Genomic DNA, 22,583 nt, shown 5'->3' on the forward strand with positions numbered 1-22,583 from the left:
TGGGATGTCCCAAAGCAGTGTAGACATGAGGGGTGGGAAATGCAACCGTCACAAAGGCAACGCAGCACCCAAGTCAGAGAAAGGAACCTTACTCGAACAGAAAGGTAAATCCTCTGGGTAACAAAAAAAGCTCAACCGGAGCAAACAACCCAGGAAAGCAAATCAACAAGGGGGAAAAAAGAACCCCAACAGTCAGGGACCTGCAAAAACCAGGGTCCCCTTAAGGCACTGCCGCACAGAGAACATTGCGGCCAAAGGAGGCATCTGCTGACGCCAGAACATCAAGTTTGTAAAATTTGGAAAAGGTGTGCACGGACGACCAAGTCGCAGCTTTGCACACCTGGACCACCGAAGCCTGATGCTGGAAGGCCCAGGACGCACTCACCGCCCAGGTAGAGTGCGCCTTGACAGGGAAAGGCGGTGCCCGTTCCCTAAGCGAATAAGCCTGTACAATCGTCTGTCTAATCCATCTTGAAATGGTTGCCGCAGACGCAGCCATACCCTTCCGAGGTCCCTCAGGAAGGACAAAAAGAGAATCCGACTTCCTGAAGGATTCAGTGGACGACAGGTAAACCCTGATCGCCCGGACAAAATCTAAAGAATGCAAGGCACACTCCTTAGGATTCTTAGGGTTCGCACATAGTGAAGGTAATACAATATCCTCGTTAAGGTGAAAATCAGAAACCACCTTAGGAAGGAAGGATTGGTTAGGTCGCAAGACTACCTTATCCCTATGAACCACCAGGTAAGGGGAGCGGCAAGACAAGGTCGCCAACTCCGACACTCTGCGAGCAGACATGATAGCCACCAGAAAAGCAACCTTTTTTGTCAGCAGAGGCAGAGAAATTTCCCTGATGTTCTCAAAGGGAGGACGTTGCAAAACAGACAGGACCAAGTTTAAGTCCCAAGGAGGTAAAGGCGATCTCCGAGGAGGAGCCAAATGACGCACACCTTGAATAAAGGTGCGTATCAATGAATTAAGACACCAAGGGACGCTGAAAAAGAACAGCCAGCGCAGACAACTGGCCCTTAATAGTGGTCAGCGCAAGGCGCTGGTCCCCACCAGATTGGAGGAAGGCTAACTACCGCGCCACTGAAAAAGAGCGAGGATGGACGTCCCTAGACTCACACCAGGCAAAATAAGCCTTCCAGGTACTGTAATAGATCTTACCGGACGAGGCCTTGCTAGCCTTAAACAGGGTAAGAATGACTGCCGACGAGAGACCTCGATCTCTCAAGACCTGGCTTTCAACAGCCACGCCATTAAAGCCAGTGACCGTAAAGCAGGATGGAAGATCGGCCCTTGAGACAGCAGATCGTCCCGTAAGGGAATTCGCCACGGAGGTTCGACGACCAGTTGTATGATGTCCGCGTACCAAGACCGGCACGGCCAGTCTGGAGCCAACAGAATCACCAACTTCGGTTCCGAAACCAACCTGCGAAGGAACCTGGACAACAACTGAATCAGGGGAAAGGCATAGATCAGGCGATACTGATGCCAAGGCACCACCAGCGTATCCGAGGCGTCTGCCAGAGGGTCGCGCGTTCTTGCCACAAACCTTCCTACCTTGTTGTTTAGCCGAGATGCGAACAGATCCACATCTGGGGTTCACCATCTCGCACACAGCAGGTGAAACAGCTCTGGGTGCAGGGACCATTCCCCCTGGTCCAGGGTCTGGCGGCTCAGATAATCGGCCTGCCAATTCTCCACACCCGGAATGTGAACTGCCGAAATCGCCGGGACATGAGTCTCGGCCCAAGCCAGAATCTCGGTCACCTCCAGGGCCGCCCGGGCACTCCTGGTGCCCCCTTGGTGATTGATGTAGGCCACCGCAGTGGCATTGTCCGTCTGCACCAGAACAGGGTGACCCTGAAGATGAACCGACCAATGAAACAAGCACAGCCTGATCGCTTGCAGTTCCAAGATGTTTATCGGCAGGGAGGACTCCTCCTCCGACCAAGTGCCCTGGGCAGACAGAATGCCCAGCACGCCACCCCAGCCCGACAGGCAGGCATCCGTGGTGATCACCGTCCACAACGGGCGGAAGGATTTCCCCTCCATCAGAGCCGGGGACTGAAGCCACCAGAGGAGATCTACTCTGATGTGGGGGCTCAGGGAAATCCTCCTTTCCAAGGATTGAGGAAGTCTGTCCCATCTGGCCAAGATCCCCGCTTGAAGAGATCGCGCATGGAACTGTGCAAATGGTATTGCCTCGAAGGCCGAAACCATCAACCCCAGGGACAGCATGCTGGTCCTGAGTGATGAGGACAGGTTGTCCCTGAGGGACCAGACCTCGTGTTGCAGAGTCCGGAGCTTGTCCTCCGGCAGGAAAACTCTTGCTTGGGCAGAGTCCAAAACCATTCCCAGGCAAGGGAGATGAACAGAAGGAGACTTCTGCACGTTGATGGTCCACCCGAACTCCTGGAGCGTCTGAACGGTAGTTGACAGATCGCGTAATAGACTCGGGCTGGCACTCGATCTTAACAGGAGATCGTCCAGATATCCCAAGACCGCAATCCCCTGTGCCCGCAACAGGGCCAGAACAGGGGCCTGCACTTTGGTAAACACCCTTGTAGCCGAAGCGAGACCAAAAGGTAACGCCACAAACTGATAGTGCTCCTCCGCGATTGCAAATCGGAGGAACCTCTGGTGACCCTCAAATATGGGGATGTGTAAATATGCATCCTTTAAGTCGATGGAAGCCAGGAAATCTCCTGGGCTTAAAGAGGCCACCACCGAACGGAGGGATTCCATGCGGAACTTCTGAACCCGCACGAAAAGCGGTTCAGAGCTTTCAAGTCCAGAAGCGGATGTACCTTGCCCTCCTTTCTTGGCACAGTGAACAGATTCAAGTAAAACCCCCGAAATCTGTCCCGATGAGACACTGGGACAACCACTCCCTGAACCGCCCGATGAAGATCGCGTAACCGATCTGGGGTCAAATGAAGATTTGAGGGAAAGAATCTGTCCGCTGGACGTGAAAGGAATTCGATCTTGTAACCCAATCGAATGATTTCCTGAACCCACCTGTCCTGAATCCGGAACAGCCATGGTTCTAGAAAACTGCGCAGACGTGCCCCCACCCCTTGAACGGGTGAGGGCGTCCCTTCAGGTAGAGGCGGCGAGACCCGCCGAGCCAGAGTGTCCTGGCTTTGGCTTGCCCCTCCACGGCTTTTTCTGACTACCAGGGCCCTTAAAGGGCCTGCCCTTGTCCTGCGCCTTGAAGGCACAAAATGACCCCTGATTCGGTTTAAAGGAAGGACCCCGCTTACCGCGGAAAACTTTGCCCTTGGGGTTCTGGGGCAGCAGAGTGCTCTTGCCCCCAGTGACCCCTTTAACCAATTCATCCAGGGATTCTACAAAGAGACGAGTCCCGGCATAAGGAATGTCAGACACCGTCTTCCTGGAGGACTGGTCAGCCGACCAGCTCTTTAGCCAGACCAGACGACGGGTCAGCACCGCGACACAAGACAGTCGTGCAGCTAGGGGAGCCTCATCCAAGGCCACGTCACACAGGTACAGAACCGCCTGACGCATCTGATCCAACATCTCCACAGTAGCTGGAGGGGCGGAACCCGCCTCTAGAGTGCGTTTGATTCTCTAGAGATGCGTTATGGTCTCTCAGCCACAGCCTGAGAGACCATAACAGATGCGAAAACAGGTTTTAGCAAAGAACCCGCCACCGTATAAGCGTGGCGAGCCAGAAAGGGTCCCTAAACACCGGAGAATCCTCCGAGGGCATAGAGGGCCTTATTCAACCTGGACATCGTGTGATCCACCTTAGGGGACACCATCCAGCGCGAATCCGTAGGAGACGCGTGAGGGTAACGGAACCGAAACCGTTTTGGTACCACAAAAGGGCGTTTTAAATTACGTCATTGTTCGTTCATCATTTTGTGAAACTCCTCCTCCGTTTTCGTGAAAAACCTGTGCCGCCTTCTGGGTCCTGCGAGTCCCAAAGGAAGACTGCTTACCCGGCGGGTTGGGCTCATCCTCTAAATGTAGTGTCTCCTTAATAGAAGCAATAAGCGCAGCCACAGCAGCGCGTTCTTTGCCCAATTCAGGGGAAAAATCATCCCAATCATCCTCTTCCACCTCCCCATCAGAAGGAAAGGACTGAGACCCCTCAGGGGGGGCACTGTCCAAGGCAACCACATCAGATTCAGAATCAGAGGAAGGCGAATGCCTAATGCGTTTTCTAGAAACCCGTTCTGACATCAACAAGTCCACCTTGGACGCTAAAGTAACTAGTGCAGCAGCTAGAGAAGGAGAAGAATCAGGAGTACCCGATTCATTAACCAAGGCTGGGGGAAATTTGCTGTCCTGGGACTCCATGAATAAGGACGCTGGCCCTTTAAGACGCGATCGCGGCGCCCACCGCAATGTACTGCAAGTGAAGATATCCCACTGATAGAGGAAAGACACCGAAAGCAGAGAAATATCCCCCAAACAGCACAAAAAAGACCCCCAGGAGTGTTACAACGCTGCTCCACGATCGATCTTCATGCAGAAAGAGGAAGTGATGTCACACCGCTAGAGGCTAAAAGGATTTGCCTAAGGAAAACATGGTTGCCTATGTATAAGAATGGGAGTCTCCGGGAAAATGGCCGCCAAACATGTGTAAAAGGAAAGCACCTGCCACACACAAGATGGCGCCCGAAGGAGCCAAAAACACTACAGAGAGGAGCTGCAGAAATTCCCACAGTGAGGCCAAAGCAGCTGCCCACCCTAAAAATGGCGGTCCCGCGGTTTCTGCACCGCAGCGGTCCGCCGCACCATGACTGTACCCCCAAACACACCAAACAGTGCGAACAGGGATAGGGACCCCACCGACCCCCACACAGCATAACATGCTCAGAAGCCCCCGCAGGGACCGGGAGAGATGTGAGCCCCGGACACAGACATGAGGGGAGACAGACACACAGAATGTAATCCCCAGCCAGAGGCCCCCCACAGAGTAATACCGCTTCGCAGGGCGTGGGAGCCTCCAGAACTCTGGAACCCCCTCCCCATATGGCAGGGGGGCCGGCAGCCAAGAAGAGGACGCATCTCACGGTCCGAACCGCATGTTGAGGCGTCCCAGCGAGGTAGCCACCACGCTGGCTTGTGCCCCTGAGGACAGGGACAGGTCGTTTGCGAGGCCAGGGCGCACACATAACCTGCTAAACGCTCGATGGAGGGCTGGGAGTCCTTAAGATCCTCTGTCCTGACAAGTCAGGATGACCAGTGCGATTCCCAGCTCCGCAAACGCTGTAGTCTTCCGGACGACTAACTAAGCGCATAGCAAATAAAAGGCTAGTAGAGCAAAGAAAAACACATTTGCAGAAATTAAGTCATAAAATAGAAGAAAGGCTGAGACCGCAGCCCCAGCACAGGGATAGCCTATCTTACTCCTTAACTAGGCAGAAGACAAACTGAGTTGGGAAGGCTGATAGCAGGGGGGTATTGGACCAGTGGGACAGCCCCCTACAGGTGTGTCTATGTGAATTACTTTGTTTTTAACAAGTCTTATGCCTAGCTTGCTCCTGTGGATAAAAGGTCAATACCCATTGGTGAAGACTGTATGAGTGGGCGGCAACTGTCAGAGGATGTAAGAGAAATATAGAATTCAGAGAGTAGTGGTTAATGATTCTTACTCCGAATGGTCTAAGGTTATCAGTGGTGTACCCCAAGGTTCAGTGTTGGGACCCTTACTTTTTAATATCTTTATAAATGATATAGGGTCTGGGATTAAAAGTAGAATTTCAGTCTTTGCAGATGACACCAAACTTCTTTACAGGATGTCTCCAACTTACAAGCTGACCTCAATGCACTGTTTCATTGGGCAACTATGTGGCAAATGAGGATTATTGTTGATAAATGTAAAGTTATGCACTTGGGGGCTAAGAATATGCATGCATCATACATACTAGGTGGAGTAGAACTGGGGGAATCCATAGCGGAGTAGGATCTGGGTGTTCTGGTAGATCATGAGCCTAATAATAGCATGCAAAGCCAAGCTGCTTTTTCCAAAGCAAGCAAAGTCCTTTCTTGTATTAACAGAGGCATGGACTCCAGAGATAGGGAAATATAATTTTGCCCCTGTACAAATCATTAGTAAGACCTCATCTGGAATATGTAGTTCAGTTTTGGGCACCAGTTCTTAAAAAGGATATCGGGGAACTGGAGAAAGTGCAGAGAAGGGCAACCAAACTGATAAGGGGCATGGAGAACCTCAGCTATGAGAAAAGATTAGAGGAACTGAATTTATTCTCTCTTGAGAAGAGGAGATTAAGGGGGGATATGATCAACATGTATAAATACATAAGGGGACCATATAGTGAACTTGGTGTTGAGTTGTTCACTTTAAGGTCAACACAGAGGAAAACAGGTTTCTACGTCTAGAGGAAAACAGATTTCGTCTCGAAATACGGAAAGGTTTCTTCACCAGAAGAGCTGTGAAAATGTGGAATAGACTTCCTCCAGAGGTGGTTCTGTCCAGCTCAGTAGATTGCTTTAAAAAAGGTCTGGATTCTTTCCTAGGTGTACATAATATAAATGGGTATTACATTTTTTTTTAGGTAAAGTTGATCCAGGGAATATCTGATTGCCTTTTGGGGGATCAGGAAGGAATTTTTTTCCCCTGCTTTAGCAAATTGGATCATGCTGTGCTGGGGTCTATTTTCGCCTTCCTCTGGATCAACAACGGATATAGGATTGTGTGGTTGGGTTTGCAAAACTGATTTTTTTTTTTTTGGTTGAACCCGATGGACTTGTGTCTTTTTTCAACCTGACTAACTATGTAACTATATACCCAAAACACCAACCCACTCTGTGTATCCTCAGTTTTTTAGCCAGCAAAATAGTTACGCAGGAACAAAGGGGAGGGTGGTCTGTTCCTTGTACTGTACTTCAACATATGGAATTTACAGGTAAATCAAAATCACTTTAATATTAATTATACAGTACAGGTGATATCTTGCAGGGCACAAAGAAAGGATAATTTGCTTCTTTGTGGTGCAAGGCCAATACCACTTCAGGTAGAAAAGAGGGTCTTGGGACACAAGATTACTTTGTCTTTGTGAAGAATCAGGAAGGGCTCTTTACAAAAGATTGTCGCTAACTCAGAAACATGTCTGACAGGCATGATAGCAACCAAGGTGACCACTTTGACAGGGATATCACCCAAGGAGAGTTTCCTAATGGGTTTCAAGGTTGGTTTCAGTAGGGCAGAGAAAACGAAGTTGAGATCCCAAGGAAGCAGAGGGTGCTTTAATGAAGGCTTGATCCGTGAGAAACTTTGAAGAAAGGCTCTAACACGGGAAACTGAACCCAAATGGTTCTGGAATAGAATGCATAAGGCCGAAACCTGTCCCTTAACAGTACCTAAGTACTTGGTGAGGTCCCAATCCTAGGAAGACCAGAATGCAAAGTACAGAATAATCTCTGTTGTTAAAAAGTCTGTGTTCACACAAGGTGAAAATAGGTTTACTACATTTCAAGGAGGCTCAGGAGACTTTTATCCTATGGTTTACCTGTACAACTGGCTCATTGATCCTACATTTCGAATGTGCAGTAGTCTGTGTGCAAATGCGTAATTGTGTAGGTTCTGTTGAGTTTAGAATTGTTTTTCTGAAGATATTCCCCCTAGTTTGGGGAATACGTTAAGATGTTTCCTTTTACAATACCTTCTAGGATACCATTAATTCTTATACTGTCAGAAGTGATGATATTGAGTTATTGATTGCTATACTTATATTATACACTATGTTTATGTAAAATGTTTCTATTGTTCTTCTTGTGCTGAAAATTTTAATAAAACAATTAAAAAATAAAAAGCGATACAGTGTACATTAAAAAATAAATAAATAATAAAATAAAAATAAACAAATAAAATAAAAATGTTAAAGTTCTCCCGTCCCCATGTGCAAAGGTGTACATATACATAGGTTGCTTATGCATATGTAAACCGTGTTAACACCACACGTGCTGTATCGTTAACGATATAGTTATCGAGAGAAATAATTCTTGCACCAGACCTCTTGTGTAATTCTATACTAGTAGCCTTTAAAGGCTTATAAGACATTGATTATAGGGATTTTTAAGTACAACGAGCAGGTGCAATTTAGAGCCACTTTCACATATATGGACCGTTTGTTCGTTTTTCATCCATTCGTTGACGGATGAAAAACGGACTCCAATGCATTCCTATGGAAAAACTAATGTAAATGGATGATCATTCAATTACATCCATTTTCATCCGCTTCCGTCCACATCTGTTTTTTTAACAGATTAAAAAGCCCTATTTTTCATCCGTTAAAAAAAACTGTTTGGACGAAAAACGGATGACATTGGATGAAAAACTGATGACAAAGGATGAAAAACTGATGACAAGGAATGAAAAACGGATGTGAAACTGATGTTGACTGAAAAAAAACTGATGACAAAAAAACCTGACTGAACTGATGAAATGAACGGTGCGTTTGTGTGAAAGGGGCCTTAGGGCTCTTTCACACGGTCCGCCTCCGTAGGAGGATCCGTGCTGAACCGGCGGATGACAGCTCCGTCTCCACTTGCAGTGCAGAGAGGGAGGTGTCACAGCCCCCGCTGCTCTCTATGGGGGATCGGATGAGAGCGGACCATCTGTCCGCTCTCATCCGATCCGATCCCTGAATGGATGGAAAAATAGGGTTTCCATCCGTCCAGATTTCACGGACAGGATCGGATACGGATGGCAGCGGGTGTCAGCAGAGGTGTCTCCGCTGACATCCGCTGCCCCATAGAGCTGCATGGAGGATCCGATCAGATCCGCCTAAAAAACTGACAGGCGAATCTGATTGGATCGCCCGTGTGAAAGAGCCCTTAAAGTGTGACATTTTATGTATTTACTCAGCGTAACACCATCTTTTATATTTTACCAAACAATTGGGTATTATAATGCGTTTTTGTTCATTAAAGTTCACGAAAGTTTATTTATTTTTTTAATTGCGTTTGAAAAACTGCTGTGCAAATACCGTGTGACATAAAATTTCAACACCCACTATTTTATTCTCTAAAGCAGGGGTGGAGAACCATTTTTCTTCTAAGGGCCATTTGGATATTTATAAAATCATTCGGGGGCTGTACAAAATTGCCAACTTAAAAATGTGCCTGTTACATTTGGTCAAACATTTAATTAACTCACCCCTAATGTGATGGCTGGTACTGCTTCTCTTTGGTGAGGTGTGTGATGTTAGCTGGTATTGATGATGCTGCTACTCGCAACTGGTTTTCCAGGTTTGTGTCGGTTAGTCTTGAGCACAGTCGACTTTTTGTGGTGGTAAGTTTTGCAAAGAACTTCTGGTGGGCACAGCTGGCGGGTACTGCTGGCTGGTACAGCTGGTGGTTACTGCTGGCTCAGGCTGGTACTGTGCTGTGGATACTGCTGGCTCAGGCTGGTACAGCTGGCTGGTACTGCTGGCTAGGGCTGGTACTGCTGTGGGTACTGCTGGCTGGTATTGCTGTGGCTACTGCTGGCTCAGGCTGGTATGGCTGGCTGGTACTGCGGGCTAGGGCTGGTAGTGCTGTGGGTACAGCTGGCTCAGGCTGGTACTGCTGGTTGGTACTGCTGAGTCAGCCTGGTACTGCTGGCTGGTACTGCGGGCTCCAGCTGGTACTGCTGGCTGGTACTGTTGTGGGTACTGCTGGCTCAGGCTGTTATTGCTGGCTGGTACTGTGCTGTAGATACTGCTAGCTGATACTGCTGTGGGTACTGCTGGCTGGTACTATACTGCGGATACTGCTGGCTCAGGCTGGTACTGCTGGCTGGTATTGCTGTGGGTACTGCTGGCTCTGGCTGGTATTACTGTGGGTACTGCTGGCTCTGGCTGGTACTGCTGTGGGTATTGCTTGCTCTGGTTGGTACTGCTGGCTCTGGCTGATACTGCTGGCGGGAAGCGCTGGCTAGGAGCGGCGCCGCGCTGGAGGAAGTGCTCAGATGATCAGAACCAAGCCGGAGCTATACAGGAAATATTGGCTCTGTTCTGAGAGCTCAGCTGAGAGACACAGACTCAGCTGCACAGGGGGCCGGGCCAGATGATTTTGCGGGCCGCAGGTTCCCCACCCCTGCTCTAAAGCCTCTGTTAAATATACATATAATGTTTGAAGGTTCTAAGTAATATTCTAGCAAAAAATGTATTTTTACATATATGTGAGAAGTGTCAGAAATGGACCAGTGTTGAAGTGGTTAAATAAGATAGGTTCCACCTGCATAGTCCATAAAGTGGTTTGGATCATTGGCATCTGATAATGAAACATTACATTCTAATACTACTTGATAGTAGTGGCAAACATACTGTCAGGTCACCTGTGGCCAGGTGACAACTGCACCCTGTTGGAGGCAGGGGTGCAGCGCAAGGTAGTGAACCCGATAGCAGACTGCTGCGGGTGGACCGGAACGTGAACCCAAGATTCCCCAGGGCACAGAGTCTAAGACCCAGCAGGTGTTCACCAGAGCCTCTAGTGATGAGGATGGACTTGGCTGCAGCTGGGCCTAGGTCGCGGCCCCTGGGGTCCCCCGGGTCACGCTCCGTAGGGAGAGAAGGGAAGCAGCCACTCAGGACACACAGAATGGTGATGGGTAAGCCAAGATCGGGGTAACAGGCAGATGAGGGTAACCAAGGGACAGGCCAAAGGTCAGGGTAACAGGCAAACAGGAATAGTCAGAGACAAGCCAAAGTCGGTACACAGAAAGGTAGATGAAGCACACGGCAGACAGGAAAAAAGAAACAAACACTGTTGAACAGCAAAGCAGACCTGCAGTGCACTAGTTAATATAGACTTCCTGTGATGACCTGGGGTGGGGCAGGAACAGGAAGGAGAGATGATAAAAGGGAACCAGAAGTGAAGTCTGCCCTCTAATACAGACATGAAGGAACAGGTAAGCTGCCAAACACTATTGCAATTCTATGACACATAGGGGTGCGATTACTTTTCCATGTGACAAATCTGAATTTAAATTTGGTGCTTAAAAAAGCCTGGTAACATATTTATACCACACTTATTTTGTACATTCCAAGACATGGAAAATGACAATATTGCTTGTCATGCCATGAACAAATTTTTAGTCTATGGCCGGCCTAACATGCTATGTACTAGCTGTGTTGGGAGGTTATAGCTGACCCTTATTTCTGCAAGCAATACATACTATATCTACATTTGTTTCAGACTTTCTTATTCACATGTACCTTGAGATGGTTGTCCTTGACCAATGTGACCTTAACATTTGGCTCCAGAGCTTGGTTTCCCCATCCATCACAAAGCTGGACAATCAGGGGCTTTTGTAACTTTTTACCACAGACAACTGTAACAGACTAATTAAAAAAATATTGTTAAGATAATAATCACCAAGTACAGTAAATCAGCAAACTTCTGTACACTGAAAAAATTTACCTCTGGCCAGTCTACCAGGGCAATTTTAGCGGGAGGCCCAGCAACCAAGCTTAATCTTAAAGAAGTCGAGAAATTTCTCCACAAAAAGCAAAGCTCTTTTTCCTCTAGAGGACCATTAAAAAACTTTATTCCTTTGACAATAAAAGACTGTGTATTTTCCTAGATTAAAAAAGAGGGAAAATAACCAATATTTTAGCATATCTCTTATGTATAAACATCAATACATAAGTTACATTCAGACTGTGTCCTTACAAAATGTGAACACAGGTAAATATGCTCAATACACACCTGAAAAGTCATTTTTACATTACTTTTGTCAAGACTAGTTGCAGAAAGACCTAGGGAATCAAGGCATGAGGGAGATAATGTACGGATCTGATTACCAAACTGGTCTGTCAATATCAACTCTGCAAGAGACAAACAAATGGCAGAAACTAGATAATTAGATACAGTAGTTACAAAATGCTATTTTAAAGCAACCATGTATTGTTTATTAATATAAAGTAAGGTACTAACTGCAGCATGCTTCCTCAAACTGCCTATTACAGCCTTTGAAAATCCTATGGAAAAATCAGTTTTCTAAACAGCCAGCCTTTTGACATTGGTCTGAAAAGTTTTATAACTTGACTGACACATACAAGAAGATAATAACTATGGAATTAATGTGAATGTAACCATGAAAGCCTGTACATTTTTTAGCTGCCCTATATAAATCACATATGCTGTGTCATTATGAGTTGTGACCATTTCTAATTAATCCAGGGTGATATGAAAATTACTTGTAAATGTTTGTCAGTTATTGTACCACTCACCAACTTCACCCTTCAGCTCTTCACCCATTTTGATAACATTAGGTCCAGTTGACTTGCATTTCAAATATTTCGGCTCGTCAGGAAGAGGCCTGAAACATTGCATAAAGTATTCAGTTCATTTCCAGAGCTAACATTGGGATTGACGATGTGATAAGCACAGGCAGACACTCTAACGAAGCACTCAGAGAGGAGGAATGTGTGTGGCAGTATTTACAAAAAAGCTACCGGTGAAAATCGGAAAAAACATTTTCCAAGATTCTTGCAATATACTGTATATTGTCAATAAATATACCTATGGTATATCCATCGTGCCACAAGAAGAACTTGTAAACTAAACAGTGGTTCTCTATGTAAATATGTGAAAATGCAGCAGCCGAGGACAACAAAATAAGTGAAATGAATAATTAGCCACTATGTATAGGGGCTACCTACAGCGCTTTAGAGGAGAAATGGGAAGGGCCATAGAGAACCCCTTGGAACGGCTGCAGGAAGGGATGCTCAGACCGACTTGGTATAAATTTTCAAAAAACTTTATTGAGGATCAAATGACACATTGTCTAAAAAGTACCCCAACATTGGGGAACAATGTACAAATATCAAAAAGGTACATGGAAGTACAACCAACAACATACAAGACATATAAAAACAATGACTCACACTCACAGGGCCGGCCACACATTCATTCCAGAAGATTTGACCAGTAGATACTTGAGCTTGCTGCATATATTCCCTTGTGGGAATTTGTGAATGCCGCTAGCTCATGGGTCTGCTGGTCGGCATGCCACAATTTGGTATTGTAACCTGGTGTATTTATAAACCAATAATGCTGCACCAATTGGACATTGGATCATGGATTACATATAGTATACTCCCATCGAGTCAGGCTAGTGTTTCAAAACCAATATGTGATGAATTCAAAAGTCCGCTTGGCAGACAATTATGTAACTAGGAAGCACTGGTGGGCTACTCAGGTGCGCATTGAACCATTACCCTTCTGCTTATCTGTGATGCAAATTGGCTCTTGGTTTCCAATGCAGTTCCACCATTGAGGGGAGGGTATCTGGAGGAATGTCTGCGTGCCGAGTAGGATGGGCTATATGGAAAGCCAGTCCTTCAAAAATGGACGATGACCAATGTCCTTAGAGGGATATGGTTTAGTCCCTCTTGAATTTGGCGGTAGCAATATCGGACCGTCATGTGTCCGCCTGCAACAGAAAGTCTCTCTTTTCAGTAATAGATGGAGGTGCGGGAGCTGGGGAGAGACGCAGTATAGTTGGATAGCTGCGCGGGCTCACACCGTGGTCAGGCTGTATCCAATTTGGGACAAATTTGCAATTGGCCAGTCTATGGCCGTTCACTGAATAGCATTGACATGCTGTGTGTCCAGTACAGCCAGGTGTTCACTGCCTTTTCTCTATCCCCTATTATTCAAAGATTTTGGCTCACCGTGCACATGAGACTTTCAATAGGGAGACTTCTGTGCATCCTCTTCGGGTGTAGTTTTAGATGAAGGCCCGATGTGAGGGTTCAGCTCCGGCATGCCATGAAGAGGCAGCGTGTTCCGTGTATGGCTGGTGGACTGCGCCGTAGGCGGGAGCTGGAACGCATCAGTGGCACTTCCGGGTGACGTGCGGCCGGCGTGTGACGTCAACGCGTTTCGCGTGCGTGACGCACGCTTCGTCAGGACGTCATTGGATAGTGCGGAAGGACAATAAATAGGGAAATAGCCTGATTGGTGAGTGCTGTCAGGTGGCAGCACTGCAGACATTCCTCCATTACCACTTCCTGTATAGTTAAAAACCGGATGGTAGAGCTCCATCTTGTGGTGAAAAATAGGTAAAGCTTTAGATTTCATATTCATTAACAATTATGGCGTGGCACTGGAACTACATACAACAGCATTAAAAAAATACTGTCTAACTTCGAGGCATGAATCAGAACTATAGTCAGCAGATATTGAAGTACCATTGGCCAAGCTAGTCATAGAGCTACGTTATTACTGTCATTTTTTAGTACTCTTCTGACAAGTCACATTGCTGTCATTCAAATAGCAACCGTGATAAACACAGCTTGAGATTATTAAGTGATTAGACATATACTGGATTTAATAAGTGATATATGGAACCCATAGATCTGGTGCTGGTCAAGTGTCACCTTTGACCTATATATCTAAGATTGGGCATTATTTTAAACAGAGTTTCCATACTTCATTTTAGTGAGATCTTTGACTATGCTTTGGTACAGTAGCCTAAGTCTTATGAAGGGGACATATTAGTATTGGTTTCGCCCATTATTAGCATGCATGTAGATAAATATACAGATGAGTTGTCTGGATTTATGAAAGACCGATATAAAATTCAGGTCAAGGGGGTGCTGGTTCGAAGGAAATATCACATAATCTGCTGGAAAGTGTAAGGAGTACTAGATGGTATTGTCTGGTGATAATTAAAGAGCAAAGAGTTCTTTTGCCCTCTATTCCAGTATTCTAAGACTTAATATGGTTCCTCTCATAGTCTACCCTTTGTGTCACCTAGTTGCCCACCTATAGTCCTTATACTAAGACTGACCCCATGATTCTATGGTTCAAGAAATATGCTAAGGCTCATGTCGGTATTCAGGCCTAAAGGTACCAACGTCTGGAGATGGAAAATCCATGCTTTCTCCTCTTTTAGAAGGACTTTATCAAAATCACCTCTTCTAGGTGATATCTTTAAGGCCCAGAAGCCCATTACCTTCAAGCCTGAAGGGTCTCCATTGTGCTTTTCAGCGAAGTGTAAGCCAATAGGGGTCTCTTCCTTGAGGCGTACACTTTTCAGGTGCTCCCCTATTCTAATACGTAGTTGCCGTTTGGTCTTACCTACGTACATTTTGTGACATGGGCACTCTATAATATATAATACTCGGGAGGTGGAGCAGTTTATGAAGGACTCAACTTTGTAAGTTACTTTAGATTGTGAGTCAGTGTAGACCTGTGATTTTATCACATGGCTGCAGATCTGACAATGACCACAAGGATACATTCCTTTTAAGGGTTGTAGTTCAGTGAGCCAGTTGGTTTTGGTGATACGTGTAAACTCAGAGCGTACCAGATGGTCATTGAGATTTGTGGCTCTTTTAGCTGTTAACAGTGGACGTGGGCCCACTATATTTTTTAGTTGTTCATTATTTTGCAGTATGTGCCAATGTGATTGAAGGATTTGTCTCACCTCATTCCAATGGCAGCGATATTTGGTGATTAGGCGCGGTAGGTTGGGATTTTCTTGTTTTGGCTTATTTTGGATCAGGAGCTCATTTCTGTCCCTTGCGGCTGCCTTCCTTCTAGCCCTCCTGATCATTCGGTGAGAGTATCCTCTTTCACGAAATCTCGCATAGAGTTCTCTGGATTCCCGTAAATAATCCTCACCGGATGAGCAGTTGCGCTTAATGCGGATAAATTGTCCTACAGGGATCCCCATTTTAAGGCTGGTTGGATGATGGCTATCTGCCCTGAGGAGGGTATTGGCGGCTGTTGGTTTACGAAAAGTAGTGGTAGCTAGTTTTCCATCTTTAAGCTCAATATTCAAATCCAAAAAGGAAATCATTTTCTTATCAACTGTGTAGGTCAACCGGATGTTGCGCTGATTGTTGTTGAGTTCCGACATGAACCGCTCCAACTCAAGTGATGTACCTGCCCAGACCATGAGCACATCGTCTATGTACCTCAGCCAGGTCAAAGCGTGGCTGAGGTACATAGACGAGGTGTACACCACTTCTTCCTCCCACATGCCAAGATGCAGGCATGCATAAGAAGGTGCCCAGGGGGCACCCATGGCTGTACCTCTAATTTGCTGATAAAAGTGGTTGGAGAAATGAAAAACATTGTTCAGTAGGGAGAATTCAAGCAATTCCAAAAGGAACTCATTTTGTGGGCCCTGTAATGGGAATTTCTGTTCCAGAAAATGGTATACTGATAGTAGCCCCCAGGGGTGGGGGATAGAGGTATAGAGTGACTCAACGTCTATACCGACAAGCAGTACTTCAGTGGTGAACTCAAGATCTTGGATCTTGCTCAAGACGTCCCCCGTATCTCTCACATACGAGGGAAGGTCGAGAACAAGATCCTTGATCAATGAGTCTAAGTATTTACCAATTCTGTCCAGTGGGCCCCCACAGGCAGACACTATTGGTCTGCCCGGGGGGTCCACTGGATTTTTATGAATTTTTGGTATGATATAGAATGTGGGTATATTGTATTCTAATACCTGGAGATATTGTTTCTCCTTGGTAGTTATTAATCTGGCTTCATGGGCGAACTGGAGTTTTTCATTAATATTACTTACTAGCCCTGGTAGCGGATTGTGTTGAAGTTTTGTATAGGTGTTTTCATCTGATAGGAGGCGTTTAACCTCTCTCTCATAGTTATCAGCTGTAAGCAACACCACATTGCCTCCTTTGTCACTTTTTTTGATGATTAGATCACTGGCTTTTTTAAGGTCGTGTAAGGCTATTCTTTCTTCCCGTGTGAGATTATCGGAGGAGAGCGAGTCCCAGTTGACCCGTTTGAGATCTTCTTCTACTAACAATAAAAAGGAATTTAGCCATTTGTTAGTGCAAAATTTGGGCATTTTAGTTGAGCGTATGTAAATATTGCTCTTTCTCAAATTATCGCTGTCCTGTGGGACTTCATCCTCCTCCGAGAACTCACCGGCCTCATCTAGTAATGACTCTAAGGCTGACAAAACTTCCACTTCTTTTGCATTGAATCGTGATTCATTTAGGGTCTCTCTTTCTCCTGCATGTACCAGTCTGTAGTACACTTTCCTGAGGTAAAGACAAAGGTCTTTGTATACCTCAAAATGGTCCATGCCTGAGGTTGGTGAGAAAGAGAGGCCTTTAGTTAAGACAGAGATATGTGATTCATTTAAAATAAAGTTGGACAGATTAATGACTTTAGGGTCATTTGATCCTTCAGTCATTGAGAGGGAAGGGACCCCTTCACCGTTTGGAGACTGTGTGGAACTAGTCATTACCGACGATTGCGTGGTCTGGTTCTTTGTTCCCAAACGTTTCCCTGTCCTCCCGTTTTTTCTCTTTCTCTGTCTTTGCTTCCTTTGTTCTTTTTGGATCCTTTTTTCAGAATCCCCTTTGGGGTTGTGGGCGGAGAGACATCCTCCGCCGCACCCTCCCTTAAAAAAGTGACTGATCGGTCATCATCATCGCTACCTGAGGGCATTGATTCATGACTGGAGTAATTCCTGTAACTCCCCCCTCTTCTCCTAGATCTGTTACGCCTGTTTTTAGAAGCTAGGCTGAAGATTTCTCCACGCGCCCAATCATCCAAATCTCTTTGAAATTTGGATTGTTTGACGCTTTTTAGGCTTTTTTGTGTTCTCTCTATTTCCTTTTTAAGATAATCGTTCAGTTTCTGGAATTCCTCTAATTCTTTCTGTGGTTCTAGTTTTTCCAATACAGTTTTGGTCTCTTCTTGTATCTCCTCTAGTTGTACCTTTTCCTCCTCCACAATTTTTTTTTGTATTTCTCTGTGGGTTTTGTTTTTAGGATGGCATTCATGATAGGAGACTCCCTGGATGCAGAAATTAGAGCAACCTTTGACAACAGTAAAGATACAGAGACCAATGGGGATCTGAAAAATCTGTTTCGGGATCACAAGAAGTTGCTTGTGAGGTCCCTTAACAGAAAATGGGATGTATTGTCATTAGAATCATATATTTCACAAGGCATCATACCCAGAGGTCTACGTGAGAGAGTTATCCCAGCCATGCACCTACACACAGAGCGCTTTCTAGAGAAGTGGAAAACAGAGTGCATAGCTCACGGAATACGAGTTATGGCCCTAATAGTGGAGGAGGAAAAGGTACAACTAGAGGAGATACAAGAAGAGACCAAAACTGTATTGGAAAAACTAGAACCACACAAAGAATTAGAGGAATTCCAGAAACTGAACAATTATCTTAAAAAGGAAATAGAGAGAACACAAAAAAGCCTAAAAAGCGTCAAACAATCCAAATTTCAAAGAGATTTGGATGATTGGGCGCGTGGAGAAATCTTCGACCTAGCTTCTAAAACCAGACGTAACAGATCTAGGAGAAGAGGGGGGGAGTTACAGGAATTACTCCAGTTATGAATCAATGCCCTCAGGTAGCGATGATGATGACCGATCAGTCACTTTTTTAAGGGAGGGTGCGGCGGAGGATGTCTCTCCGCCCACAACCCCAAAGGGGATTCTGAAAAAAGGATCCAAAAAGAACAAAGGAAGCAAAGACAGAGAAAGAGAAAAAACGGGAGGACAGGGAAACGTTTGGGAACAAAGAACCAGACCACGCAATCGTCGGTAATGACTAGTTCCACACAGTCTCCAAACGGTGAAGGGGTCCCTTCCCTCTCAATGACTGAAGGATCAAATGACCCTAAAGTCATTAATCTGTCCAACTTTATTTTAAATGAATCACATATCTCTGTCTTAACTAAAGGCCTCTCTTTCTCACCAACCTCAGGCATGGACCATTTTGAGGTATACAAAGACCTTTGTCTTTACCTCAGGAAAGTGTACTACAGACTGGTACATGCAGGAGAAAGAGAGACCCTAAATGAATCCCGATTTAATGCAAAAGAAGTGGAAGCTTTGTCAGCCTTAGAGTCATTACTAGATGAGGCCGGTGAGTTCTCGGAGGAGGATGAAGTCCCACAGGACAGCGATAATTTGAGAAAGAGCAATATTTACATACGCTCAACTAAAATGCCCAAATTTTGCACTAACAAATGGCTAAATTCCTTCTTATTGTTAGTAGAAGAAGATCTCAAACGGGTCAACTGGGACTCGCTCTCCTCCGATAATCTCACACGGGAAGAAAGAATAGCCTTACACGACCTTAAAAAAGCCAGTGATCTAATCATCAAAAAAAGTGACAAAGGAGGCAATGTGGTGTTGCTTACAGCTGATAACTATGAGAGAGAGGTTAAACGCCTGCTATCAGATGAAAACACCTATACAAAACTTCAACACAATCCGCTACCAGGGCTAGTAAGTAATATTAATGAAAAACTCCAGTTCGCCCATGAAGCCAGATTAATAACTACCAAGGAGAAACAATATCTCCAGGTATTAGAATACAATATACCCACATTCTATATCATACCAAAAATTCATAAAAATCCAGTGGACCCCCCGGGCAGACCAATAGTGTCTGCCTGTGGGGGCCCACTGGACAGGATTGGTAAATACTTAGACTCATTGATCAAGGATCTTGTTCTCGACCTTCCCTCATATGTGAGAGATACGGGGGACGTCTTGAGCAAGATCCAAGATCTTGAGTTCACCACTGAAGTACTGCTTGTCGGTATAGACGTTGAGTCACTCTATACCTCTATCCCCCACCCCTGGGGGCTACTATCAGTATACCATTTTCTGGAACAGAAATTCCCATTACAGGGCCCACAAAATGAGTTCCTTTTGGAATTGCTTGAATTCTCCCTACTGAACAATGTTTTTCAATTCTCCAACCACTTTTATCAGCAAATTAGAGGTACAGCCATGGGTGCCCCCTGGGCACCTTCTTATGCATGCCTGCATCTTGGCATGTGGGAGGAAGAAGTGGTGTACACCTCGTCTATGTACCTCAGCCACGCTTTGACCTGGCTGAGGTACATAGACGATGTGCTCATGGTCTGGGCAGGTACATCACTTGAGTTGGAGCGGTTCATGTCGGAACTCAACAACAATCAGTGCAACATCTGGTTGACCTACACAGTTGATAAGAAAATGATTTCCTTTTTGGATTTGAATATTGAGCTTAAAGATGGAAAACTAGCTACCACTACTTTTCGTAAACCAACAGCCGCCAATACCCTCCTCAGGGCAGATAGCCATCATTCAACCAGCCTTAAAATGGGGATCCCTGTAGGACAATTTATCCGCATTAAACGCAACTGCTCATCCGGTGAGGATTATTTACGGGAATCCAGAGAACTCTATGCGAGATTTCGCGAAAGAGGATACTCTCACCGAATGATCAGGAGGGCTAGAAGGAAGGCAGCCGCAAGGGACAGAAATGAGCTCCTGATCCAAAATAAGCCAAAACAAGAAAATCCCAACCTACCGCGCCTAATCACCAAATATGGCTGCCATTGGAATGAGGTGAGACAAATCCTTCAATCACATTGGCACATACTGCAAAATAATGAACAACTAAAAAATATAGTGGGCCCACGTCCACTGTTAACAGCTAAAAGAGCCACAAATCTAAATGACCATCTGGTACGCTCTGAGTTTACACGTATCACCAAAACCAACTGGCTCACTGAACTACAACCCTTAAAAGGAATGTATCCTTTTGGTCATTGTCAGATCTGCAGCCATGTGATAAAATCACAGGTCTACACTGACTCACAATCTAAAGTAACTTACAAAGTTGAGTCCTTCATAAACTGCTCCACCTCCCGAGTATTATATATTATAGAGTGCCCATGTCACAAAATGTACGTAGGTAAGACCAAACGGCAACTACGTATTAGAATAGGGGAGCACCTGAAAAGTGTACGCCTCAAGGAAGAGACCCCTATTGGCTTACACTTCGCTGAAAAGCACAATGGAGACCCTTCAGGCTTGAAGGTAATGGGCTTCTGGGCCTTAAAGATATCACCTAGAAGAGGTGATTTTGATAAAGTCCTTCTAAAAGAGGAGAAAGCATGGATTTTCCGTCTCCAGACGTTGGTACCTTTAGGCCTGAATACCGACATGAGCCTTAGCATATTTCTTGAACCATAGAATCATGAAGTCAGTCTTAGTATAAGGACTATAGGTGGGAAACTAGGTGACACAAAGGGTAGACTATGAGAGGAACCATATTAAGTCTTAGAATACTGGAATACAGGGCAAAAGAACTCTTTGCTCTTTAATTATCACCAGACAATACCATCTAGTACCCCTTACACTTTCCAGCAGATTATGTGATATTTCCTTCGAACCAGCACCCCCCTGACCTGAATTATATCTGTCTTTCATAAATCCAGACAACTCATCTGTATATTTATCTACATGCATGCTAATAATGGGCGGAAACCAATACTAATATGTCCCCTTCATAAGACTTAGGCTACTGTACCAAAGCATAGTCAAAGATCTCACTAAAATGAAGTATGGAAACTCTGTTTAAAATAATGCCCACTCTTAGATGTATAGGTCAAAGGTGACACTTGACCAGCACCAGATCTATGGGTTCCATATATCACTTATTAAATCCAGTATATGTCTAATCACTTAATAATCTCAAGCTGTGTTTATAATGGTTGCTATTTGAATGACAGCAATGAGACTTGTCAGAAGAGTACTAAAAAATTACAGTAATAACGTAGCTCTATGACTAGCTTGGCCAATGGTACTTCAATATCTGCTGACTATAGTTCTGATTCATGCCTCGAAGTTAGACAATATTTTTTAATGCTGTTGTATGTAGTTCCAGTGCCACGCCATAATTGTTAATGAATATGAAATCTAAAGCTTTACCTATTTTTCACCACAAGATGGAGCTCTACCATCCGGTTTTTAACTATACAGGAAGTGGTAATGGAGGAATGTCTGCAGTGCTGCCACCTGACAGCACTCACCAATCAGGCTATTTCCCTATTTATTGTCCTTCCGCACTATCCAATGACGTCCTGACGAAGCGTGCGTCACGCACGCGAAACGCGTTGACGTCACACGCCGGCCGCACGTCACCCGGAAGAACCACTGATGCGTTCCAGCTCCCGCCTATGGCGCAGTCCACCAGCCATACACGGAACACGCTGCCTCTTCATGGCATGCCGGAGCTGAACCCTCACATCGGGCCTTCATCTAAAACTACACCCGAAGAGGATGCACAGAAGTCTCCCTATTGAAAGTCTCAAGTGCACGGTGAGCCAAAATCTTTGAATAATAGGGGATAGAGAAAAGGCAGTGAACACCTGGCTGTACTGGACACACAGCATGTCAATGCTATTCAGTGAACGGCCATAGACTGGCCAATTGCAAATTTGTCCCAAATTGGATACAGCCTGACCACGGTGTGAGCCCGCGCAGCTATCCAACTATACTGCGTCTCTCCCCAGCTCCCGCACCTCCATCTATTACTGAAAAGAGAGACTTTCTGTTGCAGACTTTCTGTTGACATGCAAAAATGTCCTTTGGCCTGAGCAGGGCCTGACAGTTCTCCAGGAGTTGAGCAATGAAGCAGCAGAAGGGCTTACATGCAATATAGTTCTATGAGCAGCCTAAACCTTTCTGTAGCCCCCATGCTAACAGATTGGAAGTGACTCAAGCTGTATGCAGGGATTCATTAGTGAGGAAAGCAGGACAGATCACCGTACCCTAGTGGAGTGACTAC

At 45.5% G+C, this 22,583-nt stretch overlaps 1 protein-coding gene across 1 annotated transcript in view; it reads right to left on the reverse strand.

The window, feature by feature from the left end:
* SMCHD1 (structural maintenance of chromosomes flexible hinge domain containing 1) overlaps positions 1-22,583 on the reverse strand; it is a 1,054,086-nt gene that overhangs the window by 364,692 nt on the left and 666,811 nt on the right. The window contains exons 28-31 of the mRNA XM_082259552.1: positions 12,223-12,311; positions 11,699-11,817; positions 11,411-11,569; positions 11,206-11,331 (exon numbers count right to left, since the gene is read on the reverse strand). Of these exons, the coding sequence (XP_082115678.1) occupies positions 11,206-11,331; positions 11,411-11,569; positions 11,699-11,817; positions 12,223-12,311 (493 nt within the window). The remainder of the gene's footprint in view (positions 1-11,205; positions 11,332-11,410; positions 11,570-11,698; positions 11,818-12,222; positions 12,312-22,583) is intronic.

This window comes from Pelophylax lessonae, assembly GCF_965119305.1.
Source record: "Pelophylax lessonae genome assembly, chromosome: 5".
Lineage (NCBI taxonomy): Eukaryota > Metazoa > Chordata > Amphibia > Anura > Ranidae > Pelophylax > Pelophylax lessonae.